Raw genomic sequence first — 20,530 nt, 5'->3', positions numbered from 1 at the left:
ATTTTAAACAAGGCCATCCGGCCCAGAGGGTTCAGGGGCAGCATCCTCCATTTCTGGAGGTCTGCTTTAGCCTTTTTGTCCAGAGGGGTTACATTGAGGGACCAGCCCAGCTCCGGGAGCGTGGTAACCCATATTCCCAGGTACTTAAAGGAGTTGTGTTGGATCGGGATATTGGACTGCCAATCATTGACAGGTGAAGTGGGACCAGTACTGATTTCCCAGGGTTCAGCCGAAGACCCTAAGCCTGCCCAAACGCTCGCAACAACTGGAGGCAACGCGGCCCAGAGGAGGTGGGCTCCGCCAGAAAGAGCAGGACATCATCTGCGTAGAGTGCGATCTAGCCCGTTTCGGTGCCGGGCCACTCCCATCCCCTGACACGAGTGTCCGCCCGCACCAGGACCAAGGGTTCCATGGCCAGAGCAAACAGGGGCGAAAGGGGGCAGCCCTGCCGCGTACCCCTCGCTATGGGAAAGGCCTCGGAAAGGACACCATTCACCAGCACCCGAGCCTGCGGCTGCGCTTACAGCACACGGACCAGTCCTCGGAACCGGGGCCCAAATCCCATCTCAGCCAACACATCTTGGAGATACACCCAGTCCACCGAGTCAAAGGCTTTTTCGAAATCAATAAGGAGGAGGGCCAAGTAGGGAGTAAGGAGGTGTCGGTGGGCCAATGCCAGCTGCACCCTCCGAAGGCAGTGCCTGATCGCGCGGGCGGGCATGAAGCCACATGGGTCCGGATGTACCAACTTGGGCAGATATGGCTTTAGCCGTTGGGCCAAGATGGTGGCATAGAGTTTGATTTCGGTATTGAGGAAGGGATATGGGGCGATAATCCGCACAACGACGAGAGGGAGGCTGGGATTTCGGAAGGACCACGATTGTGGCTATGTCCGTCTCTGGCGGGAAGGAACCCCGCTCAATGGCTTCTTGAAAAAGGCCAGCCAAATGGGGCACCAGTGTGTCGCGATAGGCCGCATAGTATTCTTGGGGGAGACATCTGGTCCCGGAGTCTTGCCCGCGGACGTAAGAGAAATGGCTTCCTCGATTTCTTTCTTAGAGAGGGGGCGGTCAAGATCCTCCCGAGCTGCCGTCTCTAACTGGGGGAGACTGACGCGACTCAGTCCAATGAAATCAATAGTAGCTGGCGAACGTGCTTGCCATCGCTGAGGGGGCGTTGAATACCAAACCCTGATCGTCGACCACTTGAGGAATTATTCGGCTCGCCCTGGGGAAGGTAGCCAGCCTATGTAAAATCGAGCCGTTTTTGTCCCCCCAACCATAGACTAGTGCCACTGAGGACCTCCAGAGTAGCTTGGCCGCGTCCAAATATAGTTGCCTAATCTCGGACCGCAGAAGGGATAGTTATCGGCTTTGGAACGCGTCGTCAAGCTGGCAAAGTGACTGCTCCAAACGAAGCGCTTTGCGGTTATTTCCTGGTGTTGCTCCTGCCTCTGCTTTTTAAGTTGCCCTTTCGCGAACCCCCGAATTGTGGCTTTCCCAGCCTCCCATAGGGTCCCGGGGGAGAATACGGAGCCCTCATTGGTGAGGAAGTAATGCTCAAGCTCCTTCCCTATAGCCTTCCGAAAGTCTTTATCTTGGAGGAACCATGCATTCATCCTCCATTTTTGACGGGCCGAGGTAGGGGGGGGGGGTTCCGGTACTGAGGAGTATCGGCGAGTGGTCTAAAATTCCCCTGGGTAGGATACGAGTATCTACAACTGTCAAGCAGTCAGCAGGGAGAAAGATCATGTCTATGCGTGCCTGCGTGTGGTGGGCTGCGGAGATGTGAGTAAAATGGGCGGCGCGCGGGTGCCACGCGAACCATGCATCACAGAGGCCCAGGGACTCAGACCAAGACCTCAATTGTTTGGCTTGTGCAGTGCGGACAGCGGAAGGAGGACCCGATGAGTCTATAGCCGGATTGGAGACCGCATTGAAATCGCCCCCCACAACCGTGACACCCAAGGGAAGCGAGGGTGGAGGTCTGTGTCAGTGTTGAGGTAAGCAACGAGGGGGGCGAGTATAGGACATCAGGTTGAGCGGGGAGCCGGCCAGAGAGCTGCATACACTCACATATGTGCCGTGAGGGTCATGGATCACCCGGGAGAGAACGAAGGGTAAGCTGCGTCTCATGAGGATAGCCGCCCCCCGGGAATCTCTGAAGAAGCCTGAGTGCCACACTCTGTCATACCCGTAACGGGCAAGAAAGGGGAAGCAGTTACCCAATCAGTGTGTCTCCTGGAGAAGAAGGATATCAATGTGGAGGCGTTGAGCATAGCGCAGGACCGCGGTGCGCTTCAACCTGTTCAGGAGACCGTTAACATTCCAGGATAGGACATGAAGGGAGGCTCCGGTCACGGTGTCGTCAATCACGGCGGGCGGAGTCTGGGGCTAGGCCGCGCCAACGCCTGGAGCAATGTGAGCGCAAGCTGGGGCCGGTGCGTGTGCGGGTGGTCGCGCACATTAAAAGTTAGTGCTATCTCTACAGAGAGGGCATGTATCCGTCCGTGGAAGTTGAAACAGTAAGACAAGTAAAAGAACAACAACAAAGGAAGAACGCACACGCAAACCAACCCCCAAACCCCACTCCACACTTCAAGAACGGAAGCATCTGTCGACCCCTTAATCAACCAAACCAAATTAAAACGCTCTGATCCATAGCGTGGAGGACCCCTCCAGAAGCACGGATTAAGTTGAGCCTCGGCATAAAACAATAGAAAGAACATTTAAGTCCATGTTTCTGGACATTTAATGTATTTAGATGGTATTGGTGTGCTGCAATAGCTTCTTTTGTTGTGTTCAGTGATATGCATGTTAGCCTTTAATGTGCAGTTAGCGCCTCTAGGTAATAGGTGTTTGAAGCGGACTTAGCAACCGGTTGCCATTATAGCAACATTTACATGATTTCTCACGCCAATCACTGATATTTTGAGAAACGTTAACTTATTGGATGTGCCGTTATTTCCCTCATAGGGAACACTACTACCTGTTCTTTTTTTTTTTCTAGAGTCTCCCGAACCTGTTGATAAATAGAAGACAAACTGTCAGTCAACTGAGACAAATAGTCATTCATCAATACATAGGGTACATCATGTATAGGGCTTGGCTTAGGAATCCCCCAAATATTCATAGGCCTTCCAAAAACCACCTCATACAGTGTGAGGCCATATCGTGAATGTGGTATCGATCTAATGGATAGCAATGCTAGAGGCAGTGCATCAGGCCAAAGATGTGGAAGCCTGTATCTTAGCCAATATCAATTTCAGAGTGGAGTTGTAATGTTCCACTAGTCTTGCTGATTGTGGGTGAAAAGCAGCATGAAACTTCTGCTTAATTCCTAATCATTTCATGCGATACTCTACAACTTGCCCAATAAAATGGAGTCCATTGTCACTCCACAAAACTCTGCAAATGCTGAATCGTGGCAAGAACTCCTTTACGAGCACCTTTGCTGTCGTAAGAACTGTTTTATCCTTCGTAGCATATGCCTCCACTCATTTACTGAAGGCACAAACCACTACCAGGACATACTTTAGATCATTACAGCGCTCAAGCTGGATGAAATCCATTTGCAGGACCTCAAAAGGTGCAGCAGGTATTGCAAACCCTCCTGTTGGAGTTTGTGTTCCCTTTCGAGGATTATCCTGAAGGCAGATCAGACCGGACTGGACTAATTTCTTAGCCATACCGACAATCTCTGGATGATCCCGAACTTGCATAAGTTGCTTTGCTATTGAGGACGCTCCAACATGTGCCAGCCCTTGTGCCATGTGAATCATAGGGTGTGAATAGGCTGTGGGTAACTTCCATTTTGGCATTTCTTTATTCCTCCAACAGCCCTCATCATCCAATGTTCCCCAGAAGCAGATTGTTGCATGTCCAGCACCTCTTGCCTGGCATCATGCCAACGCTCAGCCTGTGACTTAACTACATACATAGATGTGGTACTCCGCTGCATTGCAGTCTCACAAGCTGTGTAATCCGCAAAGGCATTGCCTGCTCCTATTTTATCGGTCACTTTCTTGCGTGCGCTACACTTAACAATTGCTACTTTCTTAGGATATGTCAAAGCAGTAAGGAGATTATGGACTAATTCCCCATGTATTATCTGTGTCCCATGTGAAGTAAGACAGCCTCTTTCTTTACAGAGTTTCCCGAAGTTATGCGCCACGCTGAAAGCGTATTGGCTATCATTGTAAATGTTAACAAGCAAATCTGTACTAATCTCACATGCTTTTGTCAGTGCTATCAATTCGGCTGCTTGAGCTGACTTCTGTGGAATGTGAGCTGTCTCAACTACCGTCTGAAGTGTTGTAATTGTATAAGCAGCAGATGTAGTGCCATCATGTAGTGCCATCAGGCTACTTCAGGCAAGAACCATCAACCCATAGTTTTCCAGGCTTTACCTGATGACTATCAGATGGTGCGCCTGGACAGACCGATAGGCAGAGGAGGCGGGATTGCGATCGCCTTTAAACAACAATGGCCATGCAAACTAGAACTAGTTGACCTGGCGGGATGCGAAGCGGGTGTTTTCACCATAGCAATTGATGGGAGCATGACTATTAAGGGCCTGATAATTTATCGCCCACCGGGACCTATGGCCAGTTTTAAAAGAAACCTCCTAGAGTGGGTCACAGAAACAGCGATCAGGAGGGACAAGTTTTTGCTGTTGGGAGATTTAAATATACACCTGCAAGACGCACTAGACAAAGGAGCAGTGGAGTTCCGGGAAGAACTTCACACCCTACAGCTAGAGCTAAAAGGTCAGCTGCCAACACACAACCGTGGGCACCTGCTCGACCCAATATTCGCCAATTGGGAGGGTGTTTTAGCCGCTCCCCCAGTGCCCTTGCCCTGGACAGATCATTTTCTCGTTCCGTTTACTATTTACTTGTCTAAGCATATAGCTAGCGCTCCCACCCCTCTTAACTACCCTCGACTTAGGTGGGCAAGATTCTCCCTGCGAGAGTTTAATACGGCTCTTACCGTGGAAGGGCCCCCAGGAGGAAATGACGTGACAGCGGCAAATAAATTGCTGAATGACCGTATCACGGCTGCTCTGGACCACACAGCCCCATTGGGTTGGTCTAATAAAGCTGTCCACAGACAAAGAACTGCTCCCTGGTTCAGCGAGGCGCTGCGCTGTGCCAAAAGGGACTGCAAACGAGCAGAAAGACAATGGAGAATGGCTTATGATGATCGGATGAAAGAGGCTTACCTCACAAAACGACGATCCTATCATAATAAAATCCGTATAGAAAAAGCCACCTACTATGCAGATAAAATTCACGTGGCGGAAAACTCGGCTAGGGAATTGTTTAGCATATATAAATCCCTTTCCACCCCAATAACCGGTACTCGAGATGAAGATCACTCAGTAACAGCATGCAATCGCATTGCTAACTACTTCGGAGACAAAGTGCGCAAGACTTACTTTGCTTTTCCCGACACGCCACCCTTAGCGGAAGAACCTGCAGATTTAGCAGGAGCTGAAGCTGACTCAGATCTGCTACTTCATTTCACCACTCCTCTATCAGAGGATCTCGTTAAAATCTGCAGATCCGTCAGATCTGGCTCCCCACGCGATCCTGCTTCCCCAAAAAGGCTGAGTGACAGCATAGAGACACTGGAACCTTACATCAGGCATTTGCTAGATGTCTCCTTTCGATCCAGTTCTCTACCTGTGGACTGGAAACAGGCTGTGGTGCTTCCCCTCCGCAAGAAGCCTAACATTGGCCTCGATAAGCTGGATAACTTACGCCCCATCTCTCTCCTGCCATATTTTTAGAAGGTAGCAGAGAAGGTGGTAAATAAGCAGCTAATGAAATATGTGGAGGACAGTAACCTTCTTCATCCGACTCAATTCGGGTTCCGGCCACGCCACTCCACCGAGTCTGCCCTTCTTAGGGCCTCCGAAACTCTCAGGCAGGGTGCTGACGAGGGTCAAACCATGGCTCTCATCCTTTTAGACCTTAGCGCGGCGTTCGACACTGTGGCACATTCCATCTTGCTACAGTGTCTGAGCAAAGGTGGGGTGAGAGGGGCAGCGTTGAAATGGATTTATTCATTTCTCGCAGGCCGAGGCTTCCAAGTGAGGCAGGGTGACTATTACTCTGAGCGAATTGCTCTGGACCAGGGGGTGCCGCAGGGCTCGTCCCTGAGCCCAACACTTTTTAATCTCTACGTAGCCCCGATTGCCTCCTTGGTAGAGAGCTACGGCCTCCGAATGGTTTCCTATGCCGACGACACGCAGTTGGTGATCTCCCTGTCGCGCGCACCCGATCTTTCGGCGGACATCTTCAGAGCCTGTATGCAAGACCTAGCTGCCTGGATGTCCGCAAACTGCCTTAAGCTTAACGGAAATAAGACCGAGGTGCTTGTCGTAGGGGGAGACCGATCGGCGTGGACGTCGGCATGGTGGCCTCCATGCCTTGGCTCAACACCTATCCCATGCCTGAAAGCAAAGAACTTGGGCATTTGGTTCGACTCCGACCTGACCTTCGGCCCTCAGATCAACTGGGTGGTCGGATCATGCTTTGGGACCCTCAAAAGTCTCAGGAAGGCATTGAAGTTTTTACCTGTAAAGGCCCGTCAAACCCTTGTGCATGCACTAGTCACCTCAAAGATGGACTATGGCAACCTCCTCTATCTAGGGACTCCGAAGAAGAATCTGAGCCGTTTACAGGTCTTACAGAATGCCGCTGCTAGGCTAGTACTTAGACTACCCAGAAGAGCCGCATCCTCGGTGGCCCTTCGGTCCTTGCACTGGCTCCCGATCAGAAGTAGGGTTGATTTCAAAGCACTCTGCATGTGCCATCGGATCATCAACGGGAGGTCTCCTCTCCCTTTGAAAGGACTGCTGACACCTTATGAACCGTCCCGCTCCCTCAGATCTTCTGGCTCGGGACGCCTTGTTGTCCCCAAGGTGTCCAGAGCACGGATGGGCGGAAGATCCTTTAGGTACCTTGCAGCCGTCAGATGGAACACATTACCCTTAATTTTGCGTCTCGAACCATCTGAACTAATCTTTAGAGCCAAGCTCAAAACTACACTATTCGAACAGTAAAGTATTCCACTTCTGTAGGTTCCAGTTAGAAGCCGCTCCTTAGCGCGGGGACACGCCGCTGTGCGTCACCAAGCGCTTTACAAAACTCCCTAAATAGAAATAGAAAGGTAAAGAACTACAAAATATGTCTAACCTGTTCATCTAAAACTCTCTCGTATAGAGAGATGAGGCTGTTATTGTGACTTATTCTAAACAAAGAATGAGAGAGGGAGGCGAGAACAAGGAGGCTCGTTCGTCTTCTCCAAATCCTATAGAAAAACAAGAAGAATGAGCTAACTGTGGTCTCAAAGGACCAACAGCTCATGGGTCACTGAAGTTGCCTCCCTTAAAAAAAAAAATTAAAAAAAACATTAGGTTTTTAAAAGAACCCTCACCCACCAACCTTTGTTGGTACCATGGTTCATCTTTGGGTTCCCACCTAGGGGCCGAATGCCTCGTAGGTGTGCTTCGACGCTTGATTACAGCAGAGCTGGATTTTTTGGGGGTGGATAGGTGAATCCTTGAGCGAGGTCCTTAAAACTACCTCCAGGATACTATATCAAATTGCAGGTAAGTGTTTTATTAAAGAGTTCCTAGGGCAGGGCTAAAATCAATAGTGGACGTTAAAGAGTAGAAATGATCTCGTACATCCCAAGTAAGTGAAGTGGTCTACATTTTTCAACTTTCGGTTGCATCTGTTTAATTCTGTATTTATGCAACCTTGGAATGAAATTTATATACATATATACACAAAGAGAGAGAGAGATGAATACATGTGTATATATGTTTATTTTAAATTGCATAGGAATATGTAATGTATATATTTCTACCCACCACCCGCTAATTGTGCCGACAAAATAAAGTATACAAATACATTAACTGCTTGCTATTCTGATTCTAGCATGTAAATCTAGAACAGATCCAATACTGGAGAAGAACATAAATTACTTACCTGTAACTGTAGTTCTGCAGGATTGGTATCTTTAATAGATTCACATGGGACCCACCCTCCTCACCGGAGAGACTCCCCTTATAGCTTGTAATTTATTTCCCACTTGTGCTTTGAAAATCTGAGGGACTCGGCCTCTTTTTGCAGTGTCTACAGGGTCCTATAGCCTAATTGGTTATAGTTCAAGTTTGGTCCGCTTTAAAAAAAGAGAATATAGATAGGCTAAAGTGATTGTTCATTACCATGAGAGCCTATGATAATGATACATACTGCTTTATTATTGTACCGTGGAACTCCCACTTCGACGACGTGAATCTATGAAAGATACTAATACTGGAGAACTACAGCTACAGCAAGTAACTGATTTTCTGTCCTTTGCAAAAAGAATACCAATATCCCTACATGAGTGGATTGTGATGGCCAGTGGCTCTACCACCAGTGCAAAACGCGGAGACAACAAAGGGAACCCCTGCTTGGTGCCTCGATACATTGGAAAGCTAGATGAGCATAGCCCATTTGCCATTACTGTCACCTTCGGCGATCTTTCACTAGCCAGTAGCCAGTATGCAACGCATCATTCTCTCCCATAAACCTGTACTAACCAGGATCACTTCCAGAAACTCCTGGCTCACACAGTCAAACTCCTTTTCACCATCCAAAAATCGGAGCAAGGAACGGAGATTTAATTGTCATAGTTTTCTCAGTCCAGGTAAGATGCATTCAAGAAGTTGCATATGGTTTGCTCACTCATGGGGTCAGAGAAGAGTGGATAAACTGACACCGACTGACAGAAGAGAAAATATGGATGAGCATGTCAAGGGTTGAATCTGTTTCAGAACATGTATCATGTGGGTTAGAAGGATATTGGGAACATAGGACCTGTCGTCTTCAGATTATGTGAAGGTAGGCAGGTTGATGTGAGCTGCTGGAAAGCTTGGGAGATGGAGAGGTGTGAAAAAGCAGGATTGTTCTGTTGAATGAAGATCTGCTACTCAACATTTGGTAATTTACAGTATTGATCAGTCACTTATTTTCAGCATAATCATACAAAACCCCTCTTTCATGTGTATGCTGTGTTGCAAAGGTCATTCTGTTTGTGTTTGGCAGGAGGCTGGTCTAAAAGAAGGAGATTACATTGTTTCAGTCAATGGCGAGGACTGCAAGTGGTCCAAGCATGCGCAGGTGGTTCAGCTGCTGAAGAGCGTTGGCGATGAAGGGGTGGACCTCGATGTTATTACCTTGCAAAACACAGATGCTCAAAGCATGGTAAGTAGGAGTCGAGAGGAGCAGGAAAGCCCCCCTGTTGCCCAAGTGCCATCATGTGGCATGTAACTTGACTGGACGAGTGAGCACCAAAAATCATATTCATTGAATGTGAAAAGTGTAGCTCTCCAGGACCTGAGAAACTGAAAGATACTGGGACTCCACCGTGAAAGCATTGTCTTTTACCAACGCATACTTTGTAAAAATAAATGCAGGGGAACAGTGTTTTTCTTTGGAGGTCACTCCCAGGACTTTTGACTGTTGGGGTTACTGAATACCAAATCAACCTAATCGCAGTTGCAGCTCGAGCCTCCTTCTTCCATCGTCCTACACTTGCTAGGTCCTTCTCACACTCAAGTATTTTCTTTTTCATCCCTTTCGCATTGTTATCCTGTCTTTTACTTCCTTCTTCTTTCTCCCTTTCACACTTTGCTCTAGGTCTAAACCCAATTATGAAAACAGTCCTGGTATCCACAACAATTGTTGTACCCATCTCACGCAGCCACCGTCACAAATTAAGCATTGCCTTTAATTTCTGGACCCCAGAGACTGGGTACAGCTGTGCAGCTGAGTGTAATTTTTGGAACCGGTTCTATGTCAGAATATTGTCTATAAAAGTATGCACCTTGGAAAATAATTACTACCACATTATTGTGAAGGTAAGAACATATATACATAGATTTACTATTCTTAACTGCACACCAATGTACCTTGAAGAAATATGCATCATCAAGATACATATAGGTGGACTTAATAATAGTTAATATGTGCTTACCTTCACAATACTGCGTTGTTTCACTATTTTTGTCACAAATTGTGTTTGGTCTATAAATCTCAATATTCAGGTAGAAAATCCCCAGAGCTATTTGTGGCTAGTTAGGGTGGTCTGTTAAATCTACCTTTGGGTGGTGATGCAGGTTTACGAGCGCAGATACACCCAAAACTTGGTGCAGGTAAGCATTCCCTGGCTAGTGAGGTGTTATCAGTTCTGAATGGTTGTGATTATACCTCAATTCTCTCTCGTCAGGCATTGATCATGTGTGCGCTGTGATTGGCAATGTAGATGTGGTGCGACCCAGGCAGTTACAAATCCTCAAAGACATTTAATGGTTATGATCTTCTGGTTGAAGTGCTAGAAAGATGATCGAGACCAGGACAGCCAAGTTTTTAGGTTAAGTAGGTGCCAGCATAATAGGCCAGAACCTCTGGGATTTCCACAGGTACTGCAGAAAGGGTGCTGCCACATGCAGGCAAGGGCAATACGGTCTGCATTACCTGAGCACTGGTGCAGGTTACCACTTTTGCAGTGTAGCAGTAATGAAGATGCTCAGGTTCAGGAAGGTCTGCAAGGACCAAGAATGTGACACAACATGTAACATCAAGGCCATAGGTGAGGAAGAGCCCCTCCATCAAAGAGAGTTATTCACCACAGAAGCTCTCAAGCTCTTCACTCTGCATTTGCAACCTCTACACAATGGCAGAAACTGGCAGTAGGGTACTTCTATTGGGGCTTAGGGGGCAGCAGCACTGACTCCTTTCATCGGCAGCCGGTCCTCAGTTGGTGGACAGTTCTCAACAGTGAGCAAAGTGAGCAGCCCTGCTACTTTGCTATACCACGGTTGAATCTTTTTTACAAATCAACTACAACATATGCTTTAATTCATGATTTGTAGTAATATATTTACACTACCAAAACATGCTTGCTAAATTACTATTGCATAGTCCGAGTCAGCTCTCCATTGGAGCCTGAATTAAAGTACTGGTCTAAATGACCCTATGCAATGCAGTTCCGAAGATGGTCTCACTTTTCTATTGCGCTAGATACCGAAAAGTCAATCACTCAATCAATCAGGCGTTTGTTAAGCGTGACTACTCACCCGTAAGGGTCTCAAGACGCTAGGGTTCGGGGGGGGTGCAGGTTCCAGTCCTTCAAGGAGGGGGTCTGTTAATGCAGCCCATTTTACTTAAGGAAAGGAAAACCGGATGCGTTTCAAAAAGAAAGATGACAAGTTTTCTTTTTATTTTTTAAGGGTAGGCAGTGGACCTACTCTTAAAAAATGAGAAGATAAACTTTTCATTTTTCTTTTTGAAACTCATCCTGTTGTCCTTTAGGGAAAACAAGCTGCATTAAAACAAAAAAATATTGCTTTATTGAAAAGCAGTCGCAGACATAGTTGTCCTCTGACCCCAGCACGTCACCGTTCCTGTGAATTGTTTTATTCCCAATGGGTCGCAAACCGAGACCTACCTCATGAATATTAATGAAGTAGGTCTATTTGCTACCCACTACGAACAGCAAAATGTGTCAGACACATTTGTACATTAGTGTTTGCTATTACTAAATAGCTAATCACAAACATTCGCTATATGGTAATCGCAAATGATTACCAACATTCATCTGGCCCTTGATGTCTTTACATAAAGACAAACAAAATGATCTAAAATTAACATTTTAATAATGGATGTAATGATCCTTTTGTCGGTCATTTACTGCAGTTTATACTGATACCCGAGCTTGCAAGCGGTTAATGGATTACCCTTCCCTCTCTTTATTATCCTTCTATGGAGAGGCTTAGAACAGTAGTGGTAACATCTTCATGAGAATGGAGAATAGACCAGCCACCTACATCTCAATTCTGCTTGCCCTAATTTTCAGGGGGTTGACAATGCAATTTTTGCATTACCAAATAGACATCCATATTGGTTGTCAGTGACACAACATGAAGAATGATCTTCTATACGTACTCGATCTGCTTTCCTAAGTAGATATCCTTCATCCTGGAGAGATCTGAATTATCCCTAGGCTCGGGGTCTCAGGTTATTTTGTGTGCTCTGTGTGGCGTTTGTGGGGTCTCTGCTTTGACGGCACCATGGAATTCAGCAGCATTTGTAAGCTGTTAGTGACTTTTTGATGGAATGCTCCCAGCAGGAACTCTTTCAACACTTACTTTTGAACTGTTTCTCTGTTTAATGTATTTGGTGGGGCTCATGTCTGCTTCAGTAGATCGAAGTTGGCTTCCTTGGCCTTTCCCCAAACATGTCCAAGTTTGAGATCTGAATGGCAGCAACATGGGCACCAAGCATACATTCAATATACACTACTAACAGGACATGATTGGTATTCCACTAATTACTTTCATGATTTGAATGTTCTGTCTTCACCCGCCCTTTCTACTCACTGAATTGCTCAGGTTATCCCTGTCTCTATCCTCCATCACTTCAGAGTCTGGGACTCTGTCTTCAGTCACAGGAACGCAGCCAGTACACACCCATTTCCTGGGGCAGCTGTAGCCATTCTCTAGCTTCAGCCATGCATAATTTGGGACATCTAGAATAGATACAATTGGTCCACGTATACAGACTCTCACCTGTTTTACACCTACAGTACACATACTTGACACGCAGAATTTCAGCGCAAGGTTCATGTCTACACATTCCATTGAAACTTTAAACAAGAGGGTTCAATAGACCACACTCTTCTTGAAACAGGAAAAAATGGTCTAGTCACACTAATGATTCACAAAAACGTGGTAATCTGCCACCACCGCTTCTCATAACTTAGGGCATGAAGAGTAGTGCTATGAGGACATGCTTTGTGTGCCCCTCGTGGTGGCAGCACAGGTTCTGGATCTTGAATTACGTGGGACAGGCCTTAGCCTCTTCGCACACATCAGCGGGATTCTAGAGCCCAACAAAAAAAAACAGGATACCAGTTCACATGCAGGCGGGCACTCAGGGTAAGTACATATGCAAGTTTAACATGCAGGGAACAATCCTATAGCAACACTCCTTCTATTTCTTACCTTCGAAAGAAACTGCAGACACCTCTTTTAGTAGTTTCTTCTCCCTTTTATTGGAGGCCCCTTCAAAAGATGTATGACAACTTCTGAAGAGGGCTCCACCTACTAATCCATTCTTTGTCTCCCACACTCTTGCACGATGCTCAGTGGATGTTTAGTGGACTAATGCGTCCACTGTAGGAGCTTGTGTGTTGACCTCATGGTCACAGGTTCAAATCCTAGTGGGTCCACTCAGTCTTTAATCCTTCTGAGGTCAATAAAGTTAGTATCATTAAGTTGGGTAACCATGAACATCTGTTCTTCAGCACCAAATTACCCTTTTTGGTGAACATGTGCTTTACAAATACACATGTTATGGTGTTATGTTATGCTTGCTTGGTTCGTAGATGCACATACTAGTGCATACATACATAAACAAGATACTCTCTCTTCCCATTTGTCTAGTTGCTTTGTTAACATCTTATGTGTTCTCCTTTTCCTCTCAAAGGCTGAAAAGAAGTCTTTACTTCTAAAGCACAACAAGGAGAACAGCAGGAAGGGCATCATGAACAGCAAGAGTGCAAGCGCCCTGTTTATCGGGAGCAGGAAAAGTAGCCCTGGCAAGAGGAGTAAGAGCAGCGGTACCATTGGGCTCCCTTTCTCCACTGCAGGAAACACTGAGTCCATGCACTGATGCCTCACGCCCTGATACTCGAGATACAGACTCTAACCAAGTGCCGGAGCTTGACTCCTGCCGCATCATCGAAGAGCAGTGGCAGGACCGTGCTCTGTAGTGATGGACTATTTGCGAAGGATTGCCACCTCCATTGGTTCTCAGATGCTTCCTCTCACCCTTCGCCAGTGGACTGGATCTCTCTATTGGGTGAATCAGGACGAGTGGTATTCTGTTGGAAACAGAGGCATCTTTAACTGCTCCATGACGCGTCTCCCTTGGTGACAAAGCTGTCTTTGTAAAGTCAATAGTACGGTACATATAAAAACACTTTATTTCTTTTCCAGGCTGTCAGATTGCTTGTCAAATATCAGTAGGGAGAAACCATTGTCTTGTCTATGTGAATGAATCTGCTAAATATTAAAGTAGTTTTATTTTTAATGTGTTTTGTAATACTTATTAGATTGTTAAGAAAGTCAAACAAATCAATTTTCTCTCTTGCATCCATAGAGAAACTTGCATGTGAAAATACTAAACCCTTCTGTACATTTGATGCAGGGTAATGCTGTTCTCTTATTTCTTCATCACCTGTCTAATATGGGACCTTATTTCATCCAACACAGATGGATGAAAAACTGCAATTGGGCATGTGTGTATATTGAAAGCACCGGATGGTGGGTACCACTTTTTACCACTGATGCTACAGGGACTAATGCCACCAGGATTGTATTCTACTTTAATCAGTTAACCAAATATATTGTTGTACTTCCTAAAGAATCGCTACATTTAGCATTTTGGGAGGATTCTAGAAAGTGGTCGTAGGTTTGTAGTTAAGGTTTAATTCAGAAACGCCTAGTTAATGACTTCATGCCTGTTGGGGAAAAAAAATAAGGCAGCCTCACAGTACGAGGCCATGTTCAACCAGGCTCACTGCTCATAAACAAACTTGAAATTAAGCTCAACAAATGGGCACCTCTGAGCATGAAAAAAAGAGGCTGGGTGTTCGCTTGCCTGGCTTCTGGGTCAGCTGTAAATTGGCAAATTATAAATTGCCATGTTAAGTTACTAGTAGAAATAGTCTGAGTACTTGCCCCAGTGTCTTCCAATACTGCAGAAGAGGATATAATTCAGGAAAGTAAAACCATCTGTAATGTAGAGGTTTGTTATGCACTAAAAGCAGCTGGCACCGCTTGCAGGCAGATCCAGTACATGTCTGCTGCTAAAGAGATGTAGTTGTCCACAGATACCAGGCAAGAGTGCAGAAGCTCAACTTGCCTTTGATTTGAAATACTTGATCAGACCCTAGCTTGAGAAAATATTCAAAAATGTAAACCATAGGTCACAAAGAGGGTAAAGTAGGTGAGGGCTGAACAATAACAACATCCATACTATAGGTTTTACAGGATGACACTGCAAGACAACATAGGTCTCAGCAAAGCAACAGTCAGCCAGTGGGTAACGTTTTGAGGTAATACCAGATCAGGGACCTCAAACCGGAGTACAATTTTCTTTAAAGCAGCAACTTGCTTCAACTCCACTGACCACTTGTTGTGAGACGATTATGTTTTTTTTCACTGAAGTCTTGGGAAGTAACCTTAGGTACGTGGATACTTTCGCTCATCACCAAGGCTTATAGGATTGAGTTCAACTTCTTGCAAGACAAGACCAACAAGGTGCATTTAACTCTTTATCTGGAGCAAGTGGCATCCTCATAAGAGCCTTATTTAATTAATTTTAAAAATCCTAACAAGGCTAGTATGTTGAGGCCAATTCTAGACCTAAGACTATTAAACATTTATGTACTATAGTTCATTTATGTATAAACAGTTAATTTAAAAAAGCCTTCTAATTTAAGCCGGCAGGTAGGAGACTACTTATCTAGCTCCTAATACTTTCAGCACTGGTATATGAGACCAAATATCTGAATGTTGTAGCCCCACGCCTGCATTATCAATTCATCCTCGTGCATCCTCAATTTGGTGATTGATTGGCGAAAGGAAATCAGATCAAAAATGTCAAGAGCAAACAGAACAGACTGTTTGGTTGTTTCTCAGATTTCTTTTTTGCATTTTAATATAACACGAACATGTCCTAAGAACTTAATAGCGCTTTACAGCACAACCAGTTAACATCTTTTTTTAGGCATGGGTAGATTAAATGATTTGCCTAGAATCACACAATGTTGGGCCTTAGCCAGAATTCAAATCTGGTTTCCTAGTTCCAATGTCGGCAGCACTAGCGGCTAGGCCAATTCTCCTCATCAACTGGTTGTTCCACAAACTGGGACTCAAAATCACTGCAAAAAAAAAAACCACCCTTATCTTCACCCACTTCCAGTGCAGAATTTCATGGAACTAATCCTCACTTTGATAATAATAAGCTTGTATTACACAACAGAAATATTTCTGAAATTAGTTACCCTGTGCCAGATGTGGCTATCTTCAACTAGTGAGGGACAGGATGATGCCGTCATGCACAATAGCTTTATGTATTGGATTATTTCCCAATCTTAGATTGCGGACATCGATCTGTTCACAAAAAGCAAAAACACAGAATGCCAGCGATTCACCTCCAGGTACCTGCATCACCTACCTCAATCTGTCTTATAGACAGATAGGGAAGGGACATTGGCTTAGGCCTTCTACCACTTCATATATCATTTGCAAGATGTGTTCGGATCTTCATTGCTCCAGCATGGGCTCGTCCTCAATGAATCACACTTCTGTTGCAGAACTCTACATCCATTGAGTAAGGTGCCACATCCATCAGATATAGCTAACGAACAAGGAGGCAAACACTTGCATTCAAATTCAGTCAGTGAACCTGGACATTTGATACTTTAGAGTTTGGTTACTTGCAGATACAACAAAAACATATGGACTTTCTTCAGCAGACCTGTAAGAATATGGATTATTAGTTGATCGGGGAGAGAGCCCCACTCCACTAATAACACAATCCTTGTTAGAGTGTACCACAAAAGCCACTAAATTATTTAAATGTCTAGTAGCTTGGCACAAAATCACCCAGGCTTAACTTAGAAGCAAGAGGTAAAGTATTTATACAGCACACAAACAGTAATAAAGTAAAAACACAACACTCAAACAATGTTAAACCAACTTAGAAAAATAGAGTAAATGAGTAGAACCAGAGTTAGGAGTTTTAAAAGTTTCAGGTAGAAATGGCACCACAAACTGAAGGTATCTGGTTGCGCTGGATAAGAAAATCTCAGGTACAGGCTGATCATGATGGAGCATGGGCCAGGAACAGGACAAAGTGCAGCCTGCTGGGAGTTGTACCTTTTTGTCCATGGTGCGGGAGCTGTACGATTCTGGATGCGAAGCTTAGCTTTGTGCTGCTCCTGGTCCATTGATCTGTCGATCATGAGATATGTGCTGCTCCCATGCAAGGCCCCTGGTGCTGTGATGTGAGGCACAGCATTAATCTGCATTGGTCCAGATTTGGTGACGTCGCTGATCAGGTGCTGCGCTGGAAGACCCTGCGTCGAGCTGCATCTCTTTCAGTGAAGACTTCTGTTGAGCAGGGAAGAGTGCACTCTGACTAAAACCAAGGGTCCTGTATGGTATGTGAGTTCCGAAGGAAGTAACACCAAAAGCCAGGTGATCCTGTAAAAGTATGTTCGAGGCATAGTAGCTGTACATTACGGTGATGGTGCGCATGGGCATGGACTCAATCTTCAGATTGTTTTTTTTCCGCCATCGGGTTCGGATGTAAGCGGCTGCGCTCCGGGTCGGTATCATATTCCATTCCCCTTCGAAGTGCAATCCTTTACCGCTCTACGGTATTGTTTTCGATCACGCGCCTCGATACGGATCCAACACAAATCTCAACACCTTCAATTCCGGGCGTGGGCCGGTGGGCCTATCCGCGCCATCAGACCCTACAGCCAATGGAAAGAACTCCATTAAAAAAATGCCCCCTGTTTAGTGCCAAAGTCTCACACACTGGCCTCCTTGAGGTATGTAACCTTTGCCTCTCCCCAGAACACAAGGACAAAGATTGCCCGGCCTGCGCTTCATTCCGATCGAAGAAAACCATACGTGATTGCTGGGCTCGACATCACGTAATGTCTCGATCCACTACCTCGGCGCCGGACGACATCTTCGATGCAGGCCCGATGCTCCCGAGGAACAACAACCTGACAATGAAGACATCAGCGTCTCCGAGGCCGACGAATCAGAGGCCGGAGATCAGACTGTTACTCCAGGTCAAGGAACCGTGAGTACCGACATAGACACCCCTACCTCTTCTCAAAAACATAAGGCTCCAGTAAGACCTTAAACTTTCGGCTCAGGTCGACACTGTGACAAAACTTCTGACGCCCCGCCTTTGGGCTCGGCTCCTAAGTCCAATGACAAGTTTTCAGGTGACTGGACCGAGCCAGCCATGCATTGGTACCGAACCACCATCCCCGGTACCAAAACCCAAACACTTGGCACTGAAACACCATCAGGATAAACCCTCGGAGCTGAAACCGGACCAAAAATCTTCGGAGCCGATAAAGAGCAAATCTTCGTAACTCAAAAAAATCCTTGGAGCCGAAAAAAGACCACAAGTCTTCGGAGCCGAAAAAGTCCTTGGACTCCACAGCTCCTCCAAAGCAAAAGGACACAAAGACCCCTCCTAAAGCTTCAGAATCAAGACCGAAACAACCAAAATCATCAGTGCCGAACAAGGATACTGGATTAGAAGACCTATTTCAACCAGATCTAGTGGCTCCTAAACGAAAATCCATTCATATTGACCCTAAAACTGGTCATCTTAAGACAGTTCTATCAAAAAAGAACTTTGGACTCCCCAGAACAACCCAAGGTACCCTTAAAAAAGAGAGACATGGGAACATCTCCAGCCAGACCCTTCTCTCCTCCAAATATCCCCACAACACCACTTTCTCCAGCACTCTCTCCAATGCTTCCATATTCACCCACACCACAAGATGAGGATGATGCTCCCCTTGGGGTGGGAATCAAGGTGGGGATGAAAATCCACAGGAGGATAATGATGATGACTCTACTCTCCCACCACCTGATCATTGGGAGGACTATGACAATCCACCAGATGTCCCAGATCTCCCCGATCCAGACTCCTACCCATCTAGGCCAACCCCCCAGACGACAACATAGGTTTTGCGCCGCTCATAAATAGAGCGGCACATTATCATGGGGTAGAATTACTCGGACCCCCAGGAAGAAGTTTTTTTGTTAGAGACAGTCACAAAAATCAACACGCATCCTACCTATGCTAAAAGGTATCATCAAATATGCACCTGACGTTGTAGGTAGAATGTAGGTAGGTAGTTCTCAACCCCACGATCGAAAGAAAATAAAAACCGGCTCCCAACGATCCAGCTTATATTAAAGCACAGCTCCCTCTAGATACCTTGGTTGTGTCAAATGCACATAAACAAGCAAATTCCCAAATCTCCAGATAAGGAATCTAAATTACTAGATGCATCTGGCAAACGCATTGCCTTACAAGCAGCCAATCACTGGCGCATTGCCAATACCCAAGCTTTACTGGCCAGGTATGATAGGGCTCATTACGATGAGCTTGAAAAGCTCATACAACATCTTCCCTATCAGTGTAAGGCTAATGACCTCACACAAGAGGGAGAATTCATCCCAAACACTTCTATAAAGTGTGCTCTTGATACAGCCGACACAGCGTCTTGTGAAGTTAACACAAGGGTTTTACTATGCAGACACGCATGGCTACGCATATCTGGGTTCAAACGGGATGTGCAGTCCACAATTCCTAATAAACCCTTTGATCAAGAACACTTATTTGGACCCACTGTAGACACATCTTTGGAAAAAATTAAGAAGGACTCAGAAACTGCTAAGTCCATGGGAGCCCTACAAGTAAGAGCCACTAGAGGTTCTTTTCGTTGCTCCTTTTATAGGGGCGCCTCTAAAACTGTTGTGAAGGACAACACCTCATCCTCCTACAAAAACACTAATCAAACCTCCCCTAGCAGAGGTTATTTCAGAGGAGGCTGTGGAGGCAACAACAACAAGGGTAGAGGCAGCGGTAATAACACCGCACCTCTCCTACTACAACACAGTGACTTGCCTCCACTTCCCTCCCAACCATTCCACTCCAGTCGGGGGAAGACTATCACAGTTCCTACCTGTCTGGAATTCCATTACCACGGACAAGTGGGTAAGAGAAATTATCCAGTACGGTTACTGCCTGGAACTCACTTCAACTCCTCCATTCATACCCCCCAAACAGCGTCCAACGTCCACAGAACATCTGACACTGTTAAAACAAGAGGTTCTCTCCTTATTACAAAAACATGCAATAGAACCGGTTCCCTTACCACATCAAGGAACAGGGATTAACTCCCTTTACTTTCTAATACCAAAGAAGGACGGTACTCTACTAGACCTCTGACCGTTAAACCTCTACATACAGTCGGACCACTTCCACATGATCACTCTCCAACAGGTTCTCCCACTGCTCCAACAGGGCAATTTCCTTGCCACTCTAGACCTCAAGGATGCCTACTTTCATATTCTCATTCACCCCGCTCACAGAAAATATCTAAGGTTTGTAGTGGACGGACAGCACTATCAATTCAAAGTCCTTCCAGTCAGTGACTACAGCACCCCGAGTCTTTACAAAAGGGCTTGCAGTAGTCGCAGCTCATTTCCACAGACAACACATTTACGTGTTTCCTTATCTCGACAACTGGCTCATAAAAGCCAAGTCTCACACACACACTGTGTACACAATACACACAGAACAATCCAGCTGCTCCACGGCCTAGGATTCACAGTAAACCTACCCAAGTCA

General features: G+C 45.9%; 1 protein-coding gene across 1 annotated transcript in view; it reads left to right on the top strand.

Moving 5' to 3' along the window:
* The window catches only part of RHPN1 (rhophilin Rho GTPase binding protein 1), a 444,327-nt gene extending 430,172 nt beyond the window's left edge, over positions 1-14,155 (top strand). The window contains exons 14-15 of the mRNA XM_085604772.1: positions 9,107-9,265; positions 13,550-14,155. Coding sequence (XP_085460898.1) covers positions 9,107-9,265; positions 13,550-13,735 — 345 coding nt within the window. The 3' untranslated portion in view covers positions 13,736-14,155. The remainder of the gene's footprint in view (positions 1-9,106; positions 9,266-13,549) is intronic.
* Positions 14,156-20,530: the final 6,375 nt, after the last annotated feature.

Source organism: Triturus cristatus, chromosome 5_1, assembly GCF_964204655.1.
Source record: "Triturus cristatus chromosome 5_1, aTriCri1.1, whole genome shotgun sequence".
Classification (NCBI taxonomy): domain Eukaryota; kingdom Metazoa; phylum Chordata; class Amphibia; order Caudata; family Salamandridae; genus Triturus; species Triturus cristatus.
This window is presented reverse-complemented; position numbering and strand designations above follow the sequence as displayed.